This window comes from Corvus brachyrhynchos, unplaced genomic scaffold (assembly GCF_000691975.1).
Source record: "Corvus brachyrhynchos isolate BGI_N302 unplaced genomic scaffold, ASM69197v1 scaffold175, whole genome shotgun sequence".
Taxonomy (NCBI): Eukaryota; Metazoa; Chordata; class Aves; order Passeriformes; family Corvidae; genus Corvus; species Corvus brachyrhynchos.
The window spans coordinates 7202728-7226060 of record NW_008238448.1 but is presented as its reverse complement, the minus strand read 5'-3'; the positions used below and the strand labels follow the sequence as shown (position 1 = coordinate 7226060).

The 23333-nt window shown below is 37.5% G+C and overlaps 1 protein-coding gene across 1 annotated transcript in view; it reads left to right on the top strand.

Annotated features, from left to right (window-relative positions):
• DCHS2 (dachsous cadherin-related 2) overlaps positions 1-23333 on the top strand; it is a 62629-nt gene that overhangs the window by 34839 nt on the left and 4457 nt on the right. Inside the window, exons 12-20 of the mRNA XM_017736747.1 lie at positions 3811-3945; positions 4190-4399; positions 5635-6492; positions 11214-11321; positions 14088-14299; positions 15774-15925; positions 18763-18893; positions 20350-20636; positions 22602-22740. Of these exons, the coding sequence (XP_017592236.1) occupies positions 3811-3945; positions 4190-4399; positions 5635-6492; positions 11214-11321; positions 14088-14299; positions 15774-15925; positions 18763-18893; positions 20350-20636; positions 22602-22740 (2232 nt within the window). The remainder of the gene's footprint in view (positions 1-3810; positions 3946-4189; positions 4400-5634; positions 6493-11213; positions 11322-14087; positions 14300-15773; positions 15926-18762; positions 18894-20349; positions 20637-22601; positions 22741-23333) is intronic.

The following is a 23333-nucleotide window of genomic DNA, read 5'->3' as shown; positions in this document are numbered from 1 at the left end:
TCTGACTTCTGAGTTTCAAAATATGGGTTTTGATTTAGACTCTCAATCTTCAATCGGGGCTTGGAGGTATTCTGACTTGCACTCTTGGGTAGCTTCAGCTCTGACGGGTATATTAAATGTAAAATGTGTGCTTGTGTGACACAGCATATTGTAGCGTTCATGGGAAGAAAGCCAACGTGTTCCGGTTATAAATCAGCAAACAGTATTCAACTCAATATCTGAACATTTTCTTGCTCTCAATCAGAGTGTTTTGGATAAAGTAGTTAACTAGTCAAGAGTCCTGGTTTTGTAACAGAACTGGCAAATATGTACTCATCTTTTCTGACCAGAGAGGGGCACTGTCATCCAAGATTTTTCAGCTGGTTGCACTGTGAAGGGATTGTGAAAGCCGCTCCTCATTTTAAATAGGACTTTACATGCTAAAGAATGCTAATGCATTGCTTTTCAAAAATACACAGAATGCATTAATAGGATGTGGGTATGGTTCATCTCCTCAGTGAATCACATGTGAGGACTAAACCTGAGTCTGCTAAGCAACAGAAACTTCCCTCCAGTTCTTCAACTACCTGCTCTTTTGAACTGTCTAAAATGTATAGCATACGATGTTACAGGTAGTCCATGTGCTGGAGCAGTTATATAGGGTCTGTGTGATAAATAATAAAACCTGGAAAGAGAGGTAAATATTACAATACTGCTGTGTTTGGCCCAAAGGTAGTCTCAACTCTGTGAATGACTTCCTTTTTAATGTGGGTTCACTTTCTGGGCTTCCTTTAAAATTGTGTAAGACTGTGCTATCCTAAAAGTAGATAATGGAGCTTGTTAGCAAAATAACCTTTTGTATTTGGTAAGATTTGTAATTTTAATGTAGAGCACATACTGATTACAAAAGGCTGTTGTGAGCTCAGTAGAGGTGTTATACAGAAAAGGCATTTCCCCAAAAGTATGTGAAGTATTTAGAAATTAGGAATGGGTAGGTATCCCTGTCTGTTACGATCTTCAGAACAGCTGAGCTGCACTGCAGTCTGCCTCTGTATCTCACTCTTCCAAGTATTCTCTTTCTTTTGTGGATCACAATACTTAAAAAAGGTGATATTTGAAGAAAGGTTTGCAAGATAGAGGAGAAAACAGTGAGAATTTGCTTGAATTCTTCTCCCTTCTTTTCCATCCCTTCTAATTTTTCACATCTTGTGGGAAATACAGCAGAAAGGAAATTTCCAGAGCAGTTAGTGGGAGGGAGTTGGGGTGGCTTGGCAGGGTGGAGAGGAAGGGCATTCCAAGTGTACTGCTCATTCCTGCCATTTTTTTAAAGTGCATTTTCCAGTAACCACAGTCCTTCTGTTGGGTCTTTTTCTTGCATTTGCATGATTTGGCCCCATGTCATGGATGTGTAACTGTATTGTTTCAAATTAATATTGAAGTGATGTTCATTATGTAAGAAAAATTTGATTTATATAGGAGTCATATAAATACAATTCTACTCACTTTTCTTACATTTTTGGAACACAATTTTTAAATAAGATGACTCCTGTGTTGGTGTTTGGTTTTTTTTTTTTTTTTTTTACATCATATATTTATTTTTACACACTCTTTAAATTGCAGTTCACATCCCAGTAATATTTGCATAGTCTCAGAGGAGGGCTTTCTCCAATCACATTTTTTTGTTCACTTCATATGTTCCCTGAGTGACCACTGGGAGGAACCAGTCATTATCAACCTTTTATTTTCCTTTCTGCTTCATTCTCTGTGACTGGAAGGGGATCTTTTTGCGGGGAAGTCACAAGTAACATTTCTGACTTTGGAATGGTTTTCTTTCACATGAATATCCCTGAAACGTCTTGTTCAGCTACCTCCCTCCTGCACATTATGAGACCTGCACCTTCTGCATCTCTGTGTTGCCTGACTTTGGGAGCCTTTTGGTAGCCCTCCATGCCCTCACCCCCCCACCCAGCTGACATCTGACAGCTCAACATCAGTAAATGCAAGTGTAAAAACTGTTAATGTTGGAAAATATGCGTGTTGGAAAAATACACATGGGAAAGCAAAGATACCAGCAGCATATTTAAGATAGGTCAGGGTTTTTTCTTGAGGTAGGTCTTTGCAGAACTGAACTAGCATTTGACAAGGTCTGCTTTTAAGCTGATGTGCACCTCTGTGGTTCAATAGTCATGTCTGGAGCCTTAGGAGAAAAATCTTAAAAGGTTAATAGGAACCATTGACTTAGAGTTATGAGACAGGGCTTACTGCCATTCATTAGACATTATTGTAAAGTCCTATGAAGATGGGACTTGAGTCTGGATTTGGGGCAGGGGGGACATTTTTTATTTCAGTTCGTAATTTCAGCCCCTAAAATGTGACCAGAACTACTGAATAATTAACCAGCAGGCTGGATTGAGTGCAAATGTGCTAGCTAGCTGCTGTGCTGCGATGTGTAAATGTGTAGTCATCACGCTCCTCTCCTGGGCAGGGTGTGCAGCTTTTTCCTAATGCTTCTTTACACTCCTAGCAGCTGAATATGAGAAAGGAGGCAGTCAATGCTTGGTAAATAAATGTAATTAAGCTCTCATGTATCTGTGTCCTTTAAGAGTTAAAAGTTTTAACTTCAGCATTGTGTGAATAGCTAACTTGGATGGCATCCTTGGTTATTCAGCACTGGCTGTGTGTAATGTCCATTGTGGAATCTGCCAGAGAAGGAACTGGGTTGAAGCAGTTCAGTTGCAGGAGGCGAGGAGCTAATAGTTAGTATCGGACCTGCAGCTTCATGTCTCTTTTTTTCCATCTGGAGCATTTTGGTGATTAAGGGTAGATAAATGCAGGCAGAACTGTGAATGTCTTTTAAAATTTAGTTGAATGGTACCTAATATGGGCAGATCAGATAAATATATGTTAGTAACCTGAGACTTTGAAGACATTCACCTTGATTGTCCTCACTGATGTGGTTTTTCTTCCTTCCTCTGTAAAGCTGAAAGGATTTCTGTAACTCATTTTTCCTCCTGCTGAGTATTGTATGAATATGTCCCTCCCTTGACTTAGTTAGGTGCAAATACTTTTACAGTAGTAATTATCTTAATCAAATTTCAGTAGCACTATCAACCACTTAACAAAGCTATTCAAAGGCAAATGAAGTCAAGGATGTTAAAAACTGTTGGCTCTGTTTCTGCTCTCACATGGGTGTTTCTCCATCAACTCCAGTGCAGATTGTCCTGTGCTTGACTGCAGCAGATGAGAACAGGCAGGCAGTGTTTGACATTGAAAAGAAGTTTTTGTATGACTAGAAGTGTCACGTAATTTTTCAGGTGTGCCAACTGTCCCTACCCTATTAAAGGACTAATTTCTTGGTGGGAAAAACACCGAATGGTTGAATGAAACTTAGGAAAATTTTCAAAAAAATAAAGGGGCAAAATAGGCCAACCCTGCAGGTATAATGTAGGATGAAACTCATTGAAGGTAATAATAGAACTGTGATGGAGATGACATTATACTTTCCTTGGGAGGATGTTGAAACTAGGAGAAATATGAAAGAAATTATCTTATAACCATAATAGGTGAGAAAGTTGAGTCTCATTGCCTGTTCAGCTAAGGTGGGCAACTTTGAAAGAAAGGCTTCTAAAAACCTGTGTGGTTTTAGCCTATTTCCTAGAGAAAGATGGGAAGGCTAATATCCCTGTACTACATACAAATGGTAGGTCTGATCAAGAGCTGTATGGAATTGTAATTCAGAAAAACTTGGAGGGAGAGGAAAGAGACAAATAAGTAGACCTGAATGTGAGGAGACTTGCTGTGTTTTACTAAGACTTCCATTCTGTTTTAAAGGACTGAATTCCATGCTTCAGTATGAAATCTTACCAGGAGCTGGTTATGAGAAATTCAAGATGAACTCGAACAGTGGAGAACTCATAACAGCTGCACCACTGGACAGGGAAACCCAGGAGGTTTTCAGTATTAAAGGTAGCAGTGTGAAATATCTATGAATGCCTCTAGAGCGGGAAGTGAGAATGAGTGTGGTGTTACTATCAGAGTTACTTTTTTCATGCCTTCTGAATTAGATGCAAGTGGTAAGATTTTCCAGTACAGAAGGGCATATGCTTTTTGCATAGCATGAATAAATCTCCTACTCTGATATTATTAAGGAACATCCGTTGTTGCACCCACAACCGTTGAATGAAATTTGCTTTCTTTTTATTGATCTTAGTTTTGGTTCGGGACAGTGGAACCCCGTCGCTGTCAAGCACAGTGACAGTAATCTGCACAGTGCTGGATGAAAATGATCACTCTCCCACATTTCTTCTTCCTCCCTCTGAGATCTTCATTCCAGAGAACCAAGAGCCTTCTGTTGTTTACATTATCCGGGCTATAGATATGGATGCTGGCTATAACGGAGCTCTAAGATACAAAATAATTGGTAAGTTACATTCCATCATTTTTGTTGGTATAAATCAGGGGGTAAATAAACAGCAGCATCCAAGTTTTAGACTAGTCTTGACTTTACCAGGCCTCCTGAGCTCCCATCTTGTCCACATGCTTCTTTTATGTGGAAAAGAAAAGAGATCTTTCACCCTTTTGTCAGCACTAATAAGCACTTCCCAGGCATACTTTCATTCTGCTTTCTGGATTTGAAATAGTACAGAAGAGAAAAACAAAAAAATATTAAATGCTGGAAGGAGCCATTAATCATGAAGGCATAATTTTGTCCTTTTTGTTGTAGTTGTAGAAGTCTGAATGTAAATATGCCCTCGAAAATAAGTGCTAGAATTAATTGAATTGTATTTATTTAATGCCATTTATTAAATTTTATTTCATGAGAGCTTCTTTCACCCAGCAATTAGTAATGTCATACTTAGCTTCTGTCTTGTCAAACTCTCCCTGTATCCACTATGCCAATGTACACTCCACAGCTGTTCAAAGTCTCCTGTAATGTCTTTGGAAAAATACAAGTTTGTTGGGCTTAGTTTGGTTTGTGGCTCTCAGCAATAGCTCAAACATAGGCAGAGAGCTACTGTGGTAAAAGCCAACACATTTTTCTTTGAAGTAACAGTTACGAATTTCTTTGTTTTCTTGGTTTTAATGTCATTGTCTTCTATGACATATAATTTAATTACCTTTGGTCTTTATACATGCTATAAAGTATGTATGCCATTCACTGTTACTGAAAATGATGACTTTTCAGTTGACTGCTTCATATTTATTCCCACTGCCCCCAAATCAAGACCTTGCACAACTCTTGAATTCCAAGAGAGAGGTTCTTAGAACAGGGAGTAAGCAATTACAATTGTCAGCAATGCTTTATGGATTTTTGGAATTTGTAACTAAGGTTGGGAAGAGGTCACTTCATGCAGCAGCATAGCTGCATGAGCTTTTATAAGATGGGCTGGTTTGGGAAAAAAGATACGCATGTGGCCAAATAGCCAGTCTCTAAATTGATATGACATTCTGCATTTGCTTTCATTGCCACCCACCGATTTAAATGAAATACAGGTTTTAATTTGTGTGAGAGATAAAATATGTGAAAGGCACATGAGCACACCAGCTGTATGAGCAATTGGACCTTGTTATTGCAAGTAGCACAGAGCATTCACAAGGGCTTCTTTTTTTAAGAGTACTTGTTTGTGATCATTTCATTTCTTATGTGTTTGAAAGGTGGAAATGTTGGAGAATACTTCACACTAAATAACACATCAGGCAAATTGCTGGTCACTCGTAGCTTAGACAGAGAAGACATCAGCAATTTCACTCTTGTAATTGAGTGCCATGACCTAGGCAGTCCCTCAAGAAGCTCCACTGCACAGATCTATCTAACAGTCTTGGATGAAAATGACCACAGCCCGTTGTTTGCAAAGACCCAGTACCAAATCTCTGTGACAGAAGACCTGGAGGAAGGCTCAGCCATCCTGGACCTCTCTGCTTCTGACGAAGACGATGGCCTGAATGGTGAAGTTATGTACTCCCTCATTGACGACACCTACGGAGCATTTGCTATCAACAGTGTCACAGGATCCATCGTTTCTACAAAGGCACTGGACCGGGAAACCAAGTCCCAGTACACATTTAGGGCTGTAGCAAGTGACTGTAGCACCCATTTTCCAAGGAGCACCACTGTCAGTGTTGTGGTGCACATTGATGATGTCAATGACAATGATCCTGTTTTTTTGCAGAGTCCTATCAAGGCCTTTGTGCCTGCTGAAACTGCTGTGAATGAGACAGTAGCCACTGTGAGAGCAGAGGATGTGGATCTGGGATCCAATGGAGCTATTGTTTTTAATTTGATGATGGCAGAACCTGTATTTCAGATTGATGTGAAGACAGGTGACATCATTCTCCGGGAGCCCTTGGCTTCCAAGGACTTCAGTACCCAGCTGCTAGTGACAGCTTCAGATCAAGGCATCTCACCTCGAACAGCCACAGCTGTGGTCATTATCTTTACAGAAGAACAAGAGGAGGCCATCTCATTCAGCCACAGCCTGTATGAAGCAAGTGTGCCTGAGAACAGTGCAGCAGGTGGGCATGAAATCCCTCTTCTTGGAGTTGCCAATCTCGCCTCATTTTGGAATGGTAATTGTAATGAACAGTATAGGGAAACCTTTCTGTTCTGTGCAGCAGCAGGGAAAAGTTAATGTGGATGTAGCCAATACCCATTTGCCCATTTCCAGTGCACCAGCATGAAAAAAGATGCAATGGAGGAGGCATTGTCTGATCATCAGTGGGTTCATTCATTTAGCCAGATGGCTTTAATGATGGGTGGACTTGTTGTTTCACTGTGCAGTGCACACAAGCTCAGATGAGGTGAGTGTTGGGAACCAGGTGCAAATTGGCATTTCTTGTTTTCACAGTTCCCTTCACAAACTGTAGCAGCTTTCAGGAATACCTTAGTGAAGTTTCGGACTCTTCAGACGAAGGAGAAAGGGGGGTAGAATAGGGTAGAGAAGTTCAGTGGCTGTTGGTACATTGCCACTCAGACAGGCTTCTACAGAGTCTCTCTAGGTAGAGCCTGCACTGTGGAATGCTACCTACAGACAAACCAGCTCCAGGCACATACAGATTTATTTGGATTTGTTCTGGATATTGACGAAAATTACTGCTCTACTTTTTATCATTCAAAGAACATTAGTAGTTATCCCTCCAGCCAGTTAGATGTGGTATATTCTCCTGCATCAGGGATTGGTTTTGTCCTAATGACAGGCAGAAAGGAGTGCCTTTCATATGTTTCTGTCCACAAATCTCACCATACAGTCAGCCAGATTATTTAAAGATCTGAACTGCACTATATTCTTAATTCAAACAGCTCATGAGGTTCACCTTGAACAAGTAGTTTATCCTCTTTATAATTCCAATTTCTCTCAGTAAAACAAAAGGAGCATTCTTTATATCCTAAGGATTTTGTGAGACTAGTGAATTCACAGATCTTGAGTAACAGCCTGTATATTGGATTATGAATCAGTTAAATAAGAAATGTGTTAGTAATTTTGGAAAACCAATCAATATTCTTGGATGATTGCAAACAGAAGAGAGAATGAAGGGTGAAGATGGCTGTTGCAGTAATTACTGCTGTGGTTATTCAGCCATTCCTTCCTCTGTGCTTGTTTGGGACTACAAGCCAAATTTTCAAATTGTTACATTTAACGAAAGAAAATAAAGATCAGAGCTTTATGGCAATAGGTAAACTTCTCTGATCCAAGATTTTTTTTAAGTGTAGATATGTTCCTGGGTCAGGCTATAAAAGCCAGCCAGAAATTACAGAAATGCCCCGAGGAACCATGGTATCAGAATGCCATTGTGTTCTCCTATTCAATCTATGGAAATATAATTAAGATTCAATTTAAGTTGTTTTGATTAAAGGAAATTTAGCAAAGCTTCAGGATAAACAGGAGGGTTTGATCACAAAATGTTAGTTTGTGTTTAATAATACTTCTATTTGCTAAGAAGATCAAATTCTTTTCAGAATATAAGAGATTTTACTAAATACTAATACTGTTTATCTCTGCTTATACTATTTTCCTTTTTTCATGAGCATACATAAATATCAAATATTTTACATTTCAGTGGGGAAGAAAAGCATGATTGTAATTAAAACTCTCATAGAAGTTAGCTTTCAGGATAGATGTGATCCTGGGACCCCTACAAATGTGAATGGTTCCAGTGTATTCAGCTCAGGGAAGATTTACATTACATACTGATTATTTGTAGAACTGGTATTAATAAATGTGGCTTTTCTTCATAATTTTATTTCTGCCTCAACTGATGGAGGAGAAAAATGCTACGTTTATTTTAAAAAGAATAAAAAATGTGAATAATATAAACTACAAAAACCAAAGCCAAGGGTCCTTAGTTTTAATTTAGTCTAAACCCATCAAATGGATAAGTGCCTCGGGAACTGGTCCTTGTGGTCACATTTTCTTTAAGTGTTTGACCTCCAAGTTTAATAACCTTCAGAAAACCCCATTTTTCTATTCTTTTTTGTTTAATATTGAATATTTAGTGTCTTTAAATATTATAAACTGTATTACAACAGGCAGTAGAAGCTAGTCAATAAATAATCAAGTGACTGTGCCCTTCAGAGGGTAAGAAACCTTTATTATTCACCAAACTTCCAGCTGAATGGTTGTTTGCATAGCAGTTCCATGGAGACAGATTCATCAGTGTAACTTCTTGACTCCTCTGTGGTTTTTTCCTATTAGATATCATGTATGTAACCCCTTAGTCTTTAAGTCACAGAATCAGAGAATGGGTCAGATTGGAAGTGACCACAATGGGTCATCTGGTCCCACCTCCCTGCTCAAGCAGAGTCATCCCAGAGCACATGGCACAGGATTGTGTCCAGGCAGTTCTTGAACCATTATCTCCATGTTCAGCTTTTCCTTTCGTGGCAATTAAGAGGTCTGAAGAAATAATGGAAGGGATGAACACAGGTTAGATGGCAAAGGATGGGGAAAAGAGACTATTATAATGAGTACTGAAGAGAGAAGAAAAACAACGATACAGTGATACAGTAGCTCAGTGTGGTGCTGGTGTTAGGACATCTGTATAAAAAAAACCATATATAAAACATGTATGTCCTAACACAGAATTCAGCAAATGTTTTGGAGCTGATTTGTCCAGGTAGCAAATGCTGTTCACACTGCCATGTTTTGGTTTTGAGTCTGCAGGCATAATGTTGGGATCTAGGCTGCATAAAACAGTTTGAGATACTTCCAAATGCAATTGGACAGTCTGTGATTAAACTGAAAACACCCCTAAATTTACACATATTACATCACTCTTCATGTCTTTCAATATTTTTAACTAATTCAGAGGTCAATTGCCTAGCATTTCAAGGCAATCTGACTGCTTTCTGCTCGGAACCTGATCTCCCTGCTGCCTTGCTCTATTGTCAGTGCTGATCTCAGCCTCAATGTGCTTTGCAGGCAGAAAGCTCCCTTTCCCTGATTTTTCCCTCTGTTAATAGCTACACAATGTGACCTCTGCTTGAGGCAATGTCTGAATCACAAGTGATTGAAATGGCGAGTTCCAGCAGATGGATATTTTCTGTTGCTCTTTATCTGTGTAGGGCCGGTTATGTCACAACAGACCTCAGAGTTTGGTCATATTTTTTTGAAAATGAACTGTAAAATTCACTGTTTGGAGGAATAGTTTTCCATGAAAGGTATCAGAACACAAGAGATTTGATCTCTGCCAAAAAGAAGTTGTAAACAATTCTATCTGTGTAAAAAATGTGGAGTTTAAAGGATTGGAATATGAGGACCCAGAACAACAGTTTATTAATCAGCCTCTAAAAAATAAGGATTCAAGTAGAACTGCTGCTGCTTCCTTTATTTCTGGTAGTTTTTCTTCTTAAAGACACAAGCAAATAAACAAAAAGACTGCAGACAGCGTTAAAGATAAATAGGGATATTCTTCAGACCTTGCTTTTTTTATCTTTAACTCTCCTCTGAGGATGCTGTGGATGGTTGCCCTTGCAGTTTTCTGTAGCAAATCAAAGTTGCTTGACAAAGAAAATTCAACATAGAGCCCCTTATTTTCATTCCTAAAAAACCCCAGGTCAGCATTCATGTATCTGTCTTTACATATTAGACAGATGGATGTTGATTCCAGAGCTTTTCTAGTAAATACCTTACGAGTATATTGACAAGGACAGAAAATTGCATGTCAAAATTGGCGCCTTTTGTTTTTGACAGATTTTGAGAGCAAATAGTAAACCCGTAACAGAAAAATTCTGGTTTTTAAAAAGTAATATGTAACTGCTAAAATAAAAAAGGTATCAGATCATGGTAATAGCAGTGTTTCCTCTCATTTTTTATACTAAAATATTTTCCTCTGACATCCAGGGCACTGAGTATGAGCAGTATGACCTTTGTGATACAATAAAACAGCTAGTTGTTGCTAATGCTGTTTGTAAGAGCTCAGGTTGCCTCATTCCACCGCAGCTGCATGGAATCAATTACAATTTAATTAAATAATTAAAACTATTAAAATCAATTGCCATGTATGCTAGACAATTTCCTAAGTCACTTGAAAAGAACAATTATTTGGATGTTTTGATAATGGCTTTTAAACTTGCTACACCTTTGTTGAATGTGATGATTCTGAGTAGGATAATTTATTGAGTTCCATATTTTTCCTCTTATTGTATTCCAAACAGGATTTTTATTTCATATCGCTTGCATTCTATATTAAATTATTGGTCTTTTCATGGAATCTGGATTCTATATGAATTGACACATAGCTATGCACACAGTTTCATCTTTTCATTCTCTTTGTCAAAAGGTGGCTAATTAAAATTCTGAAGGATATTTCATTTAAGGTACTGCTCAAAACCCCAAATTGACTGCTGATAAACTGAGAAAAAAGAAACTGTTTCTGTTCATTCATGGGTAACATGATGCACCAAAAAAAAGAAATTAGATATGACTTCAGGTAAGAGAGAGATCCATTGATTCATGTCAGTTTGCAATTAGGAAAAGTTAAATGTCATAATTTTATTTAGGCAGGTAAAGTTGTAATCAGATGTGTAGTTTACTGAGCAAAGAGGGATAGACAGTGCTTTGCCTATGAATTTGTAATACAAGAAAAAGAATGGAAAATTGTTTTTATTGTCTACTAAACTAATGATTAAGCACCTAACCTAGAACATAGTTGTGCATCTGCTATTAATACCAGTGCTATAAAATTAGAACAAAACCTTCTAGGGTGGACACGATGAAAATGTCTTATTGCTTCTATAGGTACATCACTTCTAACAGTAGGAGCTTATGAACACAAACTTACAGGAGAAGACATAAAATACAGCATCTTCAGTGGCCAGGAAATGTTCTCCATACACCCTATTACAGGTACATTTTTATAATTTTTTTTCAAGTGTCTGGGTGTACTTTAGAGCATTAGCAAGTTCCTATCACAAGAACAAGGGGCTAGATATCTTAAGAGTACTCCCTAGTAATAATTCTGTTACATTGAACAGGTCATTAGTAAATCTAGGCAGTGTCGTAAACTTGATGTAAAAAGAAATTGGACACCAGCATACCTGTTTAAAACATTCAGTCCTGAGTTACTATTGGTCACCAGGTATTGGAAGTTAATAAACTACTGCTTTGTGATCCAAGTTGAGATGCCATCTTGTTTCTCATTGTAAAGTTTCCCAACAACTCAGTAAACAAAATCCTTCAAAACACTTCTAATGTAGAAGCATTAGACTCGTGTTGATTTTAATGCTCTTTGTTTCAGGCAAAGCTCGACGCGTTTTTAAATGAAGTCTGGTTATTTTTTTGTGATTGTATTTCTGTTCTGCAGCAGGTCTGCTTTCACCTGCTCTTCAGTCAGGAATTCCAGGTGCCAGGAGTGTGGCATGTTCCCCATGTTCTCCTCTAAGGCACGTAAGAGAGCACAGCTACTCTGGTTACCTCTCAGTTCGTAAACGTCTGCAATAAGTTTGTCATCTGAATAGCTGTAGTCTCTGTTTCTGGGATGGCATACAGACAGTGTAAGCAGTTTTCCTCAGAAACAGCATAAATAGTTTGTACCCTCGACAAATAGCTTTCTCCCTGAGTTTCTGAAGGCTTTAACCTCTGATTATCCTGATGTCTCCAGGCATAAAAAGGCACACCACTGTAAAGCTATCATGGTTGATGCTGATGGACAATTAGAATAATTTTTTTAGATGAGGGGCACTTGAAGTTGCATACTTTTGATTTTCAAGTCCTTCTTATTTCACTGAAATAAAACAAGAGAGATTAGTCTTAAAAAACACCTTAGACCCAGACAAGTTTTTGCTGAGGAAGTGAATCTTCCCCAATATCACTTTCAAAACAAAAAAAAAAAAAGAAAAATCAAGTGGTATTTTCAGTTTTTTTATCAAGCTAGGCTGAAAAATGGTTACATGATGCTTTGAAGAGTCTCATAATCACTCTCTTCACAAACAGGACTGGAATTTCTATAGCAGTGAATATGTCACAAGTCTTCTTTCAAGACATTTGATCCATTGTGGTTTCTTCTGTTTCCTTTCCTCTGCAGCCTTTCTTCTTTCTTAGAAAACATTAATTGAAGTTCAGCCTTTAAGGACTTTTAAAAGCAGCTCTTACATTAGCATAACTTTGATACCACTAATTCTCTACCCATTGCTTCTACAGCAGGAGTATTTTGAGCTGTACCAATGTCCTGCCTGTAATACATGTTCTGAACAGCCAAAGATCTGCTCTCCTCGTCTTTTCAAGCAGTGATGTTAATTAACCACACTTTGTAGACTTTCTACCACTTTAATTTTTTATTATACTGTAGAATCATGGAAAGTAGAGTAGGAGGTGACTCAAAGACATGAACAAGTCTGTGCTCTGATGCAGAAGGGGAATCCAGTTGTGCTGAAATCTGACAGAAATTTGTACTGTTCTTAAAAACCACCAGGGACAGTGATTCTGCAAACCCTCTCAAAAGTCTGCAAAAGTTTTGGCAGTTGGAAAGTTTTTTATTCCTATTTATCTGAATGTTTGCTGAAATGTTTTAAACTTATTACTTCTTAATCTAGTAAGAGTAGGCATAAGACAAAGGCAGCCTCCATTATTTACATATTTGAAGACTGTTACTGCTTGGTGGTGTACCTCAAACTTGATTATTTGTTTCACTCTACACTACAGTCTTTCAGTTTGCTCTCTGTCATCTGGAAGTGTATTCCTTCAGCCACTGTCTGCTTTCTTTTCTCTGTAAACAGAATGCGATAATTTTTAAGTGTTGTGGTGAAAATAAAACACCTTTGAAATCTTTGTGTTCAAGACACAGGCCCATAGACAATAGTTAATGTTTGCTTATCCTAGAAAATAAAAAATAAAAAGCACTAGTTTGGAGTGCCACAGTTGATGCGTTCTTATGCTATCCCAAGTTTGGGGTAACAGTATTCATGACGTCATTACTGAAAAGTCCATGCAAAACTGAATTTGAATTCTAATGAAAATTAATATACAAATTAGCATGTCTTATGCTTAGATGTAATGGAGGATTATGAGTATGTTCCTAGAACATTGAAACAATGACTACGGATTTCCAAGGACATTTCGCTTTTCATGTGGAGATGTCCGGTTGTGCTTGTTGTCTCAATAAGTCTCATTATTTATTTATTTTTGGTAGAATAAAAGCTCAGGGGAAGGGGGCTCACTGCATCAGAAGGAGTCAGTGTTTCACCTCTCAGTCAGATACAGAAATTGATACAGCTGTTGCCTGATGTGGATTTTGATGGAGGGGAAGATACAGCCCCTCTCAGATGAGGGACGAGAGTCTCTTCTGACATGGCTGTCTCACTGTTGTGCCAAGGAGGACACCTCATGCAGACACTTTGTCTCTATCCCTCTGCTAGTAAATTGGCTTTGTTTTAGGAAATTGTCAGCATGGTGGTTGCTGAAAATTTACCTATCCAAGATTTGTTCAGTAACTAGCATGTTCAGGTGATGGTAAGTAAAAAAAGGACACAATGGAGAGCTTGCTGGAATTCTGTCATGTGTTCAATGGAAGTGACCATATATGTTAGGAGTTTCCTAACTCCATTTGTACACATTTTTTCCTGAATGAGTGTGTCACATCTTGAGATTTTTTTTTTTTTCCTTGTAATAAACCAGGTACAATCACAGTAAAAGAGCCAAAGTACCTTGATTATGAAGTTAAGTGTAAAATACATCTTACAGTTGTGGCTGAAAATAGCTTCAATTCAGCGTTCTGTGGGGTGACAGTTTTGATTCAAGATATGAATGACAATGTACCTAAATTTGAGCAAAGCTATTACAAAGCATCGGTATGGGAAGGCCAGAGTCCTAAAACAGACATCATACAGGTAAGTGGAAGTATATCTTCCCAAGCACAGCGCTGTAGTTAAGAAGAAGTTTGGCTGATCTGTTCATCACTATAATCTGATTAGGTCTGTTCTGGACCTCTCTGTCTTAAAAACTGACAGTGGGGTTCTCGGTGTTGCTACTACTTTGCTTGGATATCTAAAATATTAAATGATTTTTTTTTTTCTAGGCCACATTTCAGATCGGGTCATTCATTCAGGTCTGTTAAGTTGAAAGAGAATTCTGTATCTTCTTGATAATTGTGCGCCTAGAATTTAAATTCTCTTTTTTTAAAAACATTCCATTTTTACCTTCAAGCAATTGAAAAATACCATTCAAGTCTGTGGTTCTGGTTACAATATAGGCTGGGTCTTGTATTAATGCCTCTGCTGAAAGGACTGTAGCAATAAAAAGAATACTTTCTACTCATCAGACTGGTGGAGTCAAACCCAAGTGTTCAATTTAAAATCTGATGCCTGAAGAACAGCTTGTCTTAATTTAAATGTGCAAACACTTCTTCCTCTGAATGGATCTATTCTCCCAAAATGTTTCCAGCTGGCCATGCTAGAGCAAAAGAAGACATCAGTTGGACTAGAAGAACACATAATTTCCTCAGTACATGTTCTTGCATTGCAAGTCAGGTCACGGTGAGGGTCATGTTAGGTACTAAAGATATTTCTTCTCTAGAGAATAAATAAATGAAAAGCTACAAATGCCTCCAGGGCAAAGTGATTAGAAACTGATGGACATTGTATTTAGAGAAACATATGTCCAGGAATGGAGAAAAATCAAAAGGCAGTCAAGCAAAATTTTATGACTGAATACATTATATTAGGTTTCCTTTATTCAATCTGACTGGTTGCCTCTGCTATGTTTTGGATCCTGGACTCATTATAATGCTTGTTCAGCAACCAAAAAAATACAAAGACAACTCTTCAAAGAGTCAGAGGAGTTTTTGAGAAACCTGTTCACTGCTGACAAATGTTATTTATTCTGTTGCCAAATCTTTACAGATTGCCTCTGCCCTTTTTACATTTTCTGGTTGGTATTTTAAAAAGGTAATTAATGAACTATTCCATGAAAACTCTGAAAACTTAATAGTTCAATTATTTTGTCCTTTGTCTGTATAGCAGCGATACTTTAAAGGTCAGTCCTGTACTACTGAGTAAGTGCATTTTTATGTGCTCAACAGGGAGAGCATTCTAACAGCAACCTAATAGTAAAATGATTACATTCAGCCCTAATGTTTTATGTAGCTGAATTTCAAATTACTCATTCATGTGCAGCCCATTGCAGTTCGTTAGCAGACTTTGTGACCTTGCATGACACTCAAGCTGGGGACAAAGATGATGATTTACTTAAATGTGTGCAGTCGAAAGGAAAGTAAACAGAAATACCTGACTGTAGTAAAAGCTTTTTCTTTCTGAAATCACATTCCACTGGTTTTAATTAAGCATCAGTTTTGCTTGCAAACAGGTATTTGCAACCGACCTTGACAGTGGGCTGAATGGAGAAACTGAATACTCAATTTTATCTGGTAATGAAAATGGAGCATTTCTAATTGATTCAACGCGAGGAATTCTAGCAACTAATACAGGCCTAGATTATGAAAACACTTCGTCTTACAGGTTTGTATGGAAGGTTCTCATAAAAATGTATTCTTTTTGTTCAGCTTGAGAATATTCATGTTACATATTTCATAGTTTCCTGTTGATATCCATTACGCACAGAACCTGAGTGCAAGCCAGACAGCACCGAGAACAGCACTAAAGCTGCCCATTTGTCCTATAGATTCTTGCATACTTACCAAATTTAGAGATAGAAATATAGTCTTGTTTAATCAATGACAACACTTATTGATAGAAGTGTGATTATTCACTATAAGAACAATGACAGTTTCTGGATTTTAGTTTATTAATAACTGTGCAGCTATTCCCGCTCTGGAAACATTCTTTATAAATCTGTAAAGGCACAGTGAAAACACTCAAATCAATTCCAAGAAATAGGGACATGTTCTCATTTTTAATTGGCAGATAGTTCAAATTTTCTACTCAATAGTGTGATAAAGATGCTTTCCAAACTGTTTCCATCTAGAATGTGTCTTGCACTAAGTATTAGTATTTTCCTGTTTTTCAAAAACTCTGAATAAATATGGTCAAGTGGACATGACAATTTTTCTTTATGGGTCATGCCATAGCTGGAATTAGAAAGCAAATAAATCATGCCTTGAAGAGAAAATATTACTATGCAGATTCAGTAACAGACACATCTTAAGTACTGAAATCTCCACAAAAAGTATATTTCTGTGTATGTGTCAGTAGAAATTACTTTTTTTTTTTTCATTTAGTTGTGGTATCAGTTAAAATATTTGCAAGTTTTCCGGTCCTGTGGGACCTCAAAGTTTTAAACATCCAATAAGAATTCTTATGAATGAGAGTAACTTGTAGAAAACCCCATCCAAAAAGACTGACAGAGTATGTGGGGTTTTTTAGTATCAGGCTGATTTGATAATAGTGTCCTCAAAATACTTTGTTTTACCTTAATACAGGGGACACTTAATTTGGAGGGATTTTCTTCAGTTTTTTACTGAATTGAAAACATCAGTTCTGATTTTCAGTACTTTAAGTAGCATAATACATTTTATTTGTAACTAGGACTTCAAAAGAACACCTGGAATAAATCCTTCAAAAGAAGGATGTTTACTGTTGGTGAAATGTTGAACACGGGAGCATAATGATTCTCACATCTCTCTTTAACTGATTTATTTCAGTATTTATGTTCAAATTCTAGACTTTCAGATTGACAGTTTGTTCAAGGAATCTGTAGCTTCATATTCCTTCTCCCTAAAATAAGTTATTAATCTGTACGTTGTTACGTGAAAAGTGAATAGCAAAAGAAGCTTTCAAAACTATTTTCCTATTTGATGTCAAAATGTTACTGTTGGTTCTTTCCAATTTGCTAGGAGTTGTTTATATATATAAATTGAACATTTTCATCCCCAGAAGATCTAAGTCCCTTATAACAGGACTTATAATGGAAGTGTTGACAGAACCTTAATTTTAATGCATTGGCTAAGATGTTTTCATGAGAGGTTTTTTTTCCTGAAACCTTAGAAAGTGATTATTTTTAGTAAAATATTTCCATATGTATACCTTACCAATATTCATTCTAGAAAAAATACACTTTCTATATGGAATTATGCATGGTCACTGATTGAATACTAGCCTGCAATTCAAGTTATGTATTCTGTCGGATCAGAAACCACAAGGATACCCAGAGCAGAGCTGGTGTGGTTAAGGAATGGAAATGCTGCAGGGCACAGCTTGAGTTACAGCCTTGGTATTCCGTTCTGTCATGTGAACATTTAGGAAGTGACATCGATTTGACACTTTTTAACTGTTACTTAGAAGAAAGAGGGAAAAATAAAGTGTTTAGAAGACCTTCAGGGAGGCCAAAAAACATGGTGCAACATGAAAACAGTTGTTAGTACTTAAAACATTTAATTGAGATGCTCAGCTTTGATCTGTATATCCTTTACCATAGCTCAATGTTTCCTTTTTTTGCCTTTTTAATTTTAAGAGCACCTGTTGAGTTAGATTTAATTTTGAATTCCCTTCTGGAATCTTCCCTACTGGGAAGTGGTGAAGTCTTCCAAATAATCTTTGCTTACACTTGCTTTTTATTGTTCAGAAGGCTCTTCCCACAAAGAGCAGACCCCCTTTTTACATGTTTATCATGTTGCTGCTTACTGTTTTCTTTGCTACATTGTTTGTGGAAATCGAAAAGTTGTTTACAGAATTTACTACCCATCCTTATGCAGGTGTGAAATGGAAGTGTACAGTTAAAACTCTTCTAATCTGACAGTAAGATTCTGGTCCCACTAAAATCAGTGGGAACTTTGCCATTGTCAAATGGTGCATGTATTCAGAGTTTTCACTTTATCACTTGCATTTATAATGTAGTAGTAGGGCTACTCTGTGTCTGCAGGCATTCTGGCTGAATACTATTTTGGATGTTTTTGTATTCTCCCATTTCCACAACCCTTTTGTCCCTTTATAAACAATGAAGAGAGTCAGGTTCCTCCAAATGATAATTTAGTACTTAGGTTTTAATTCCTGCTCTGAATTACCAATGGGAGAACTGTGTCTTACTTGAAAGAGTTGCTTAACCACTTATATTTGGTATGAAAATTGATGAAATGAATACAGAGGAACACTTCCCTTTTCTTGGTATGACTTTATCATTTTTTTGCCGTGTAGAATCTCCTGGACTTTTTTTCCTGCAAAACCAAAAAATAAAACTGTGCACAGTCAACCTTACAGAAAAAAAGATGGAATTTAAGAGTTGCAATGAGGAACAGCAATGACTAATCATTTGGGTTTAAAACTTCCCCTGCTTATAATAGTGGTGCATAATTCAGTGATTTCTGATCAGAAGTGACAATTAGTGCTTCCTTTAATTGTAGGTTGGTTGTACAAGCTGCTGATAAAGGAAACCCCAGATTCTCTGCTACAAGTATTGTGAAGATACAAGTGTTAGATATTAATGACAATGCTCCAGTTGTCCAACCACTAGGTAAAGTGGAGGTCCCAGAAAGTAAGTGTGAAAGTACAGCTAAATTTTGTTAAGGCTAGGAATTGCTTTTGGTGATTTGTGTAATCAAACAACTGTAGTAAAAATTATAGTGGATATTATTAAAACTGAAATATCAAAGCAAATTGTGATCTGCTTTTCTTCTCAGAGGCATTATTTTTAATCCTTAGACATTGTGTTTAAGAATAGCTTGGAACAAAACCATAGGCAATTCAGAAAGAGAGAAAAAAATCTGCAGAAATACAACTTTAATCTGTTCATTTTGGACTCCAGTATCGTATCCTTCATATGTCTTCAATTTCTGCTCTTCTCCAATAAAAATGTTTGGTGTTAAAACCAGCATTGCTAGAAATGACACATTTTGAACTTCATTGTGATGAAAGAAATGCTTTCTATGAATTTGAATGAAGTGTTAAAGTGCTCTATAGCTTGATCCAGTTGATGATCATGAAGAGAAGGACCCAGGACCTCCTGAGTTCTAATCCCAGCATACATCTTGTGTGTTGTGTGACATTAGCTCAACATCTGCACACCCTGAGTCTTAAACTTGTAATTTTCAAATACAGGCATCATGTGAATGCATTAAGATACACGGCAGAAAATTTATAAACAGCAGTATTCCTGTTAAGAGAAGATATCAAGTCTGTATTTTCTGATATGTTTTAGTCTTTCCTAAATTTCTCTCCCACCGGTAGTGACAAGTACAGAATTCATAGATGCACAGCAGCTCTTAACTACCGGTTACTTAATTAGTTTTTTTGTATTCCATTTAAGACCACTTGCTTTAGGAAATGGCACAGCATTGTTGAGGCTTCGTGCCCCAGGCATGCAAATGAGAAATGGTTTATCTCCTGTTAGTTCCAGGCTTTGTAAAATGATCACTAAAAGGTTCAGTCTGCAGTCTCTGGTACTGTCTGTTTGGCCCATGACAAAAGCTGTCTGTATCCAGTTTCTCAATCTCATGGGATTATACCTTGATCTCTTAATATTTTTGTGCCATGTAGGTCTGTCTGAAGCCCTTGTTTTTCTCTAGTGGCCTTCTCCTTTGGAACAGCTTCAGAATTGCATTTGCTGGTCCTACCCAGATCAGGGGTCTCTGCCTCAGTTAAATATTCTTGTGGCATTGTTCAGTAAATTCACATCACCTAAATGCTTGTGGAAAACTATGTAAGTTCCTGTTACTGGTGAAGAAACTGTTATGACTACACTGGATCTGGGAAAGTCTAAAGAAAACCCAAATTAAAATTGGGATACGGCACATACCTTTGAAGAAATCCACTATTTTTCCCATAGCTTTTCTGGATATTGCGATTATTGTAAAGCACAAGGTTTAAATATATCAAAAGCTATATGGAAAGATCACAAATATCCAAGATCCAATATTACAAAATAGGCAAAATCTTTAGAAATTGTAACACTATCTTTTAACTCTGACTTATTCTCAAAATTATTGTTTCAGATGCCCTGCCTGGTTTTATAGTGACTCGAGTGTCAGCAAGTGATGCAGACTCCAGACCAGCACTTCAGTTTGGTTTTATTTCTGATAATAGTCCTGGAATGAAATTTGCCATCGATCAATACAGTGGTGTAATCTTGGTGGTGGAACCATTAGATTTTGAAGAAACTGCTGTATATACACTGCATATCATAGTTTCAGACTCTGTGCATCAAACAGCAGCAGAACTCACCATTCTTGTCTTGGACATCAATGATAACCCTCCGGTGTTTACTCAAGACTTTTATCAGGTGGGAACAAGGCAAATGGACAAGCAGCACGTGGCATCTTTCCGTAATGATGACAAATAGTAGGAGTGCTTGTTTATATTTGTCTTGAGCACTTAGAAAGAAAGGTCTCTGCGAACTATTATTGAGGAGAAACAGAGCAGACCTCTTCTAGGAAATGCCAGCCCCTTCCTAAGAATTCTGCTGAAAGGCCTGAGGAAACTATTCCGTTTTCAATATTTGTGGTTTCTGTCTCCTCTGTGTGTAAATACTAGTGTGGGCAAATAAAAATGGGCAAACCAAAGTCTTCTCTGTTGTGTCCAGTGACAGTTCAGGAGGCAGTGGGCACAAATGGACATACAAGAAATTCTGTGTAAACATCAGGAAACATGTTCTTTTTAAAAAAACCTGTAACATTGACTAAGTATTGGCACAGGTTGTCCAGAGAGGTTGTGGAATCTGTGTCTCTGGAGATGTTCAAAACTCAGCAGTATGCAGGCATGGGCACCCTGTTTTAGGTGACCCTACCCCAATCAAGGATTGTACAAGGTGACCTCCCTGGAGGTGCCCAACAGCCCCAGCCATTCTGCAATTCTGTGAACTGAGCTGTTTGATTTGGTGCTTTTTGTGTGTGGTAGATATCCCCAGAGCCAAAAATATGAGGCACCACAGAAGACTTAGACTTAATAATGCTTCATTTATAAGTCTCAGACAGTTTTAGTAAAGAAAGAAGTCTAAACATTTGGCTTAGTAAAGAATTTTCAACCTCTGAGCATGTGCAGGCACAGGAGTTTAGTCACTTAGATGCCTCTGGGACAAACTGTAGGCACCTGTGAAACTTTTGGGTGCCTGAGTTGACAGAATTTGTGTAAATTTTCCACTTAAAATCTTAACTTTACATTCTGGAAAAAACGTACTATTAATACTCAAGTGGTTTTTAGACCTTAGTTTTCCTCAACCCTCGTATGTGTCTGATTTTGGAGAGTAGTTTAGGCAAGTATTTGCTTGTGCAAATGCTAGGAACTTTTTTTGTAGATTGGAGTAGACATTATAGGGAGCATTATTAATTGATGCAAAACAGCATAGCTTTATTTGCTATTTTAATGTAAACAGCTGAGCTTCTCCTTCCACAATCCTGATGTGTTGATGTGTTGCTTGGCAAGTAAGATACACTGCTGCTTTTTGGTTGATGATATGTATAATTCCCTATTCATCATCCTGTATTTTTACGCTTTTATTGTCTATTCAAGTGTTTTCATATTTATGTTCCTGATATGTAGTTTAATATATGTATGTGATTATTATATACATATAATCTCTCTGTTTAAATTATTTCAACTAACACTTCAAGTTATGATAGAGGTGGCTGCTATATCATACTGTTCATTTGAAGTTGGATTTATAAGGTGGAAGGAAATTTTGGTCACTAAAGTGCTGTATCTGGACTTGAAACAATGAAAATTCTTAAAAAGGGAATGGACTTTCTTGGTTTCCTAGAAGAAAAAAAATGGAGTATTTTGAAAAGCTAAATTCTAGGAATAGTCCAGTGGTGATTAAGTGCCCTAGTGTTGGAATTTTCAGGGTGTATATGTTGGCTTTTTTAGTGGTCAGTCTTACACTGCAGAGACTGCAGACTGTATTCCATGTATGGAAATGAAGGAGTTTTTGAAAGCAAGGGGAAAAGCCTTTAGTTGCAGTCCATAAGTGACTCTTGAAAAAAGTGATTCATTTATTCTCTGAAGCTGCTGTCATAATGAACTAGATGGATTTTACTACTGTTTAAAACTTACTATGAATTCTGGCCATATTGAAGGCATAGTTTTCAATATCTCAACTCTCTCTGGTTTTGTCCCAGAAGAAAATGGGTGGGTAGAACTTTTTCCAAAGCTGGGAACTGTGTGGGTTTTTCTAATAAGATCAAATAAAGGCAAATGTATTTTTTAATGTCTAAAATCTTTTATAAAGCTCTATTTTTGCTTTGTATGTCAGGTGAACGTGCCAGAGTTCATTTCTATGGATGCCACTATTCTGACACTCTCTGCCATGGATAGGGATTCTGAACGTAATGGAATGATTTCCTACCAAATCCTCTCTTCCTCTGAGGGATTTTCCATTGATCATAAGAATGGTGAGTCTGTAAGCATGTGGTTTATTATTTCAGCTATTTAAGTATAAATCGAAGAGTCCTGTTGCTTTCTCATGTGTTGCCAGTGATTACTTGAGTTCTGGAAATTTGTGGTGGCCAAATTCCATCATGTGTTTTTGCTAAATCTGCCGTTATCAGTGGGGAACTGATTGTATCAAAGACTGGAGTTCTCAGTTTGTCCCTGAAATGTGCATATTTTTTCTGGTCTAAGTGCAGTATGTGTATTTGATACTGCACCACTGAGGGGAGGTCTTGCCTTCACAGCATCAGCTATGACCTCTTAGAATCATGGAATAGTTTGGACGTGATCTTCAATGGTCATCTAGTCCAACCCCCTGCAATGAGCAGGTACATCTTCAAATAGGTCAGGTTGTTCAGTGTCCTGTCCAACCTGACCTTGAATGTTTCTGGGGATGGGGCATCCACCAGCTTTCTGGGCAATGTGTTCCAGTGTTTCACCACCCTCACTGAAAAAAAGAATTCTCATATCTGCTCTGAATTTACCCTCTTTCGATTGAAATCCATTACCCCTTGTCCTATCACAAAAAGCCTTACTAAAATGTCTGTCCCCATCC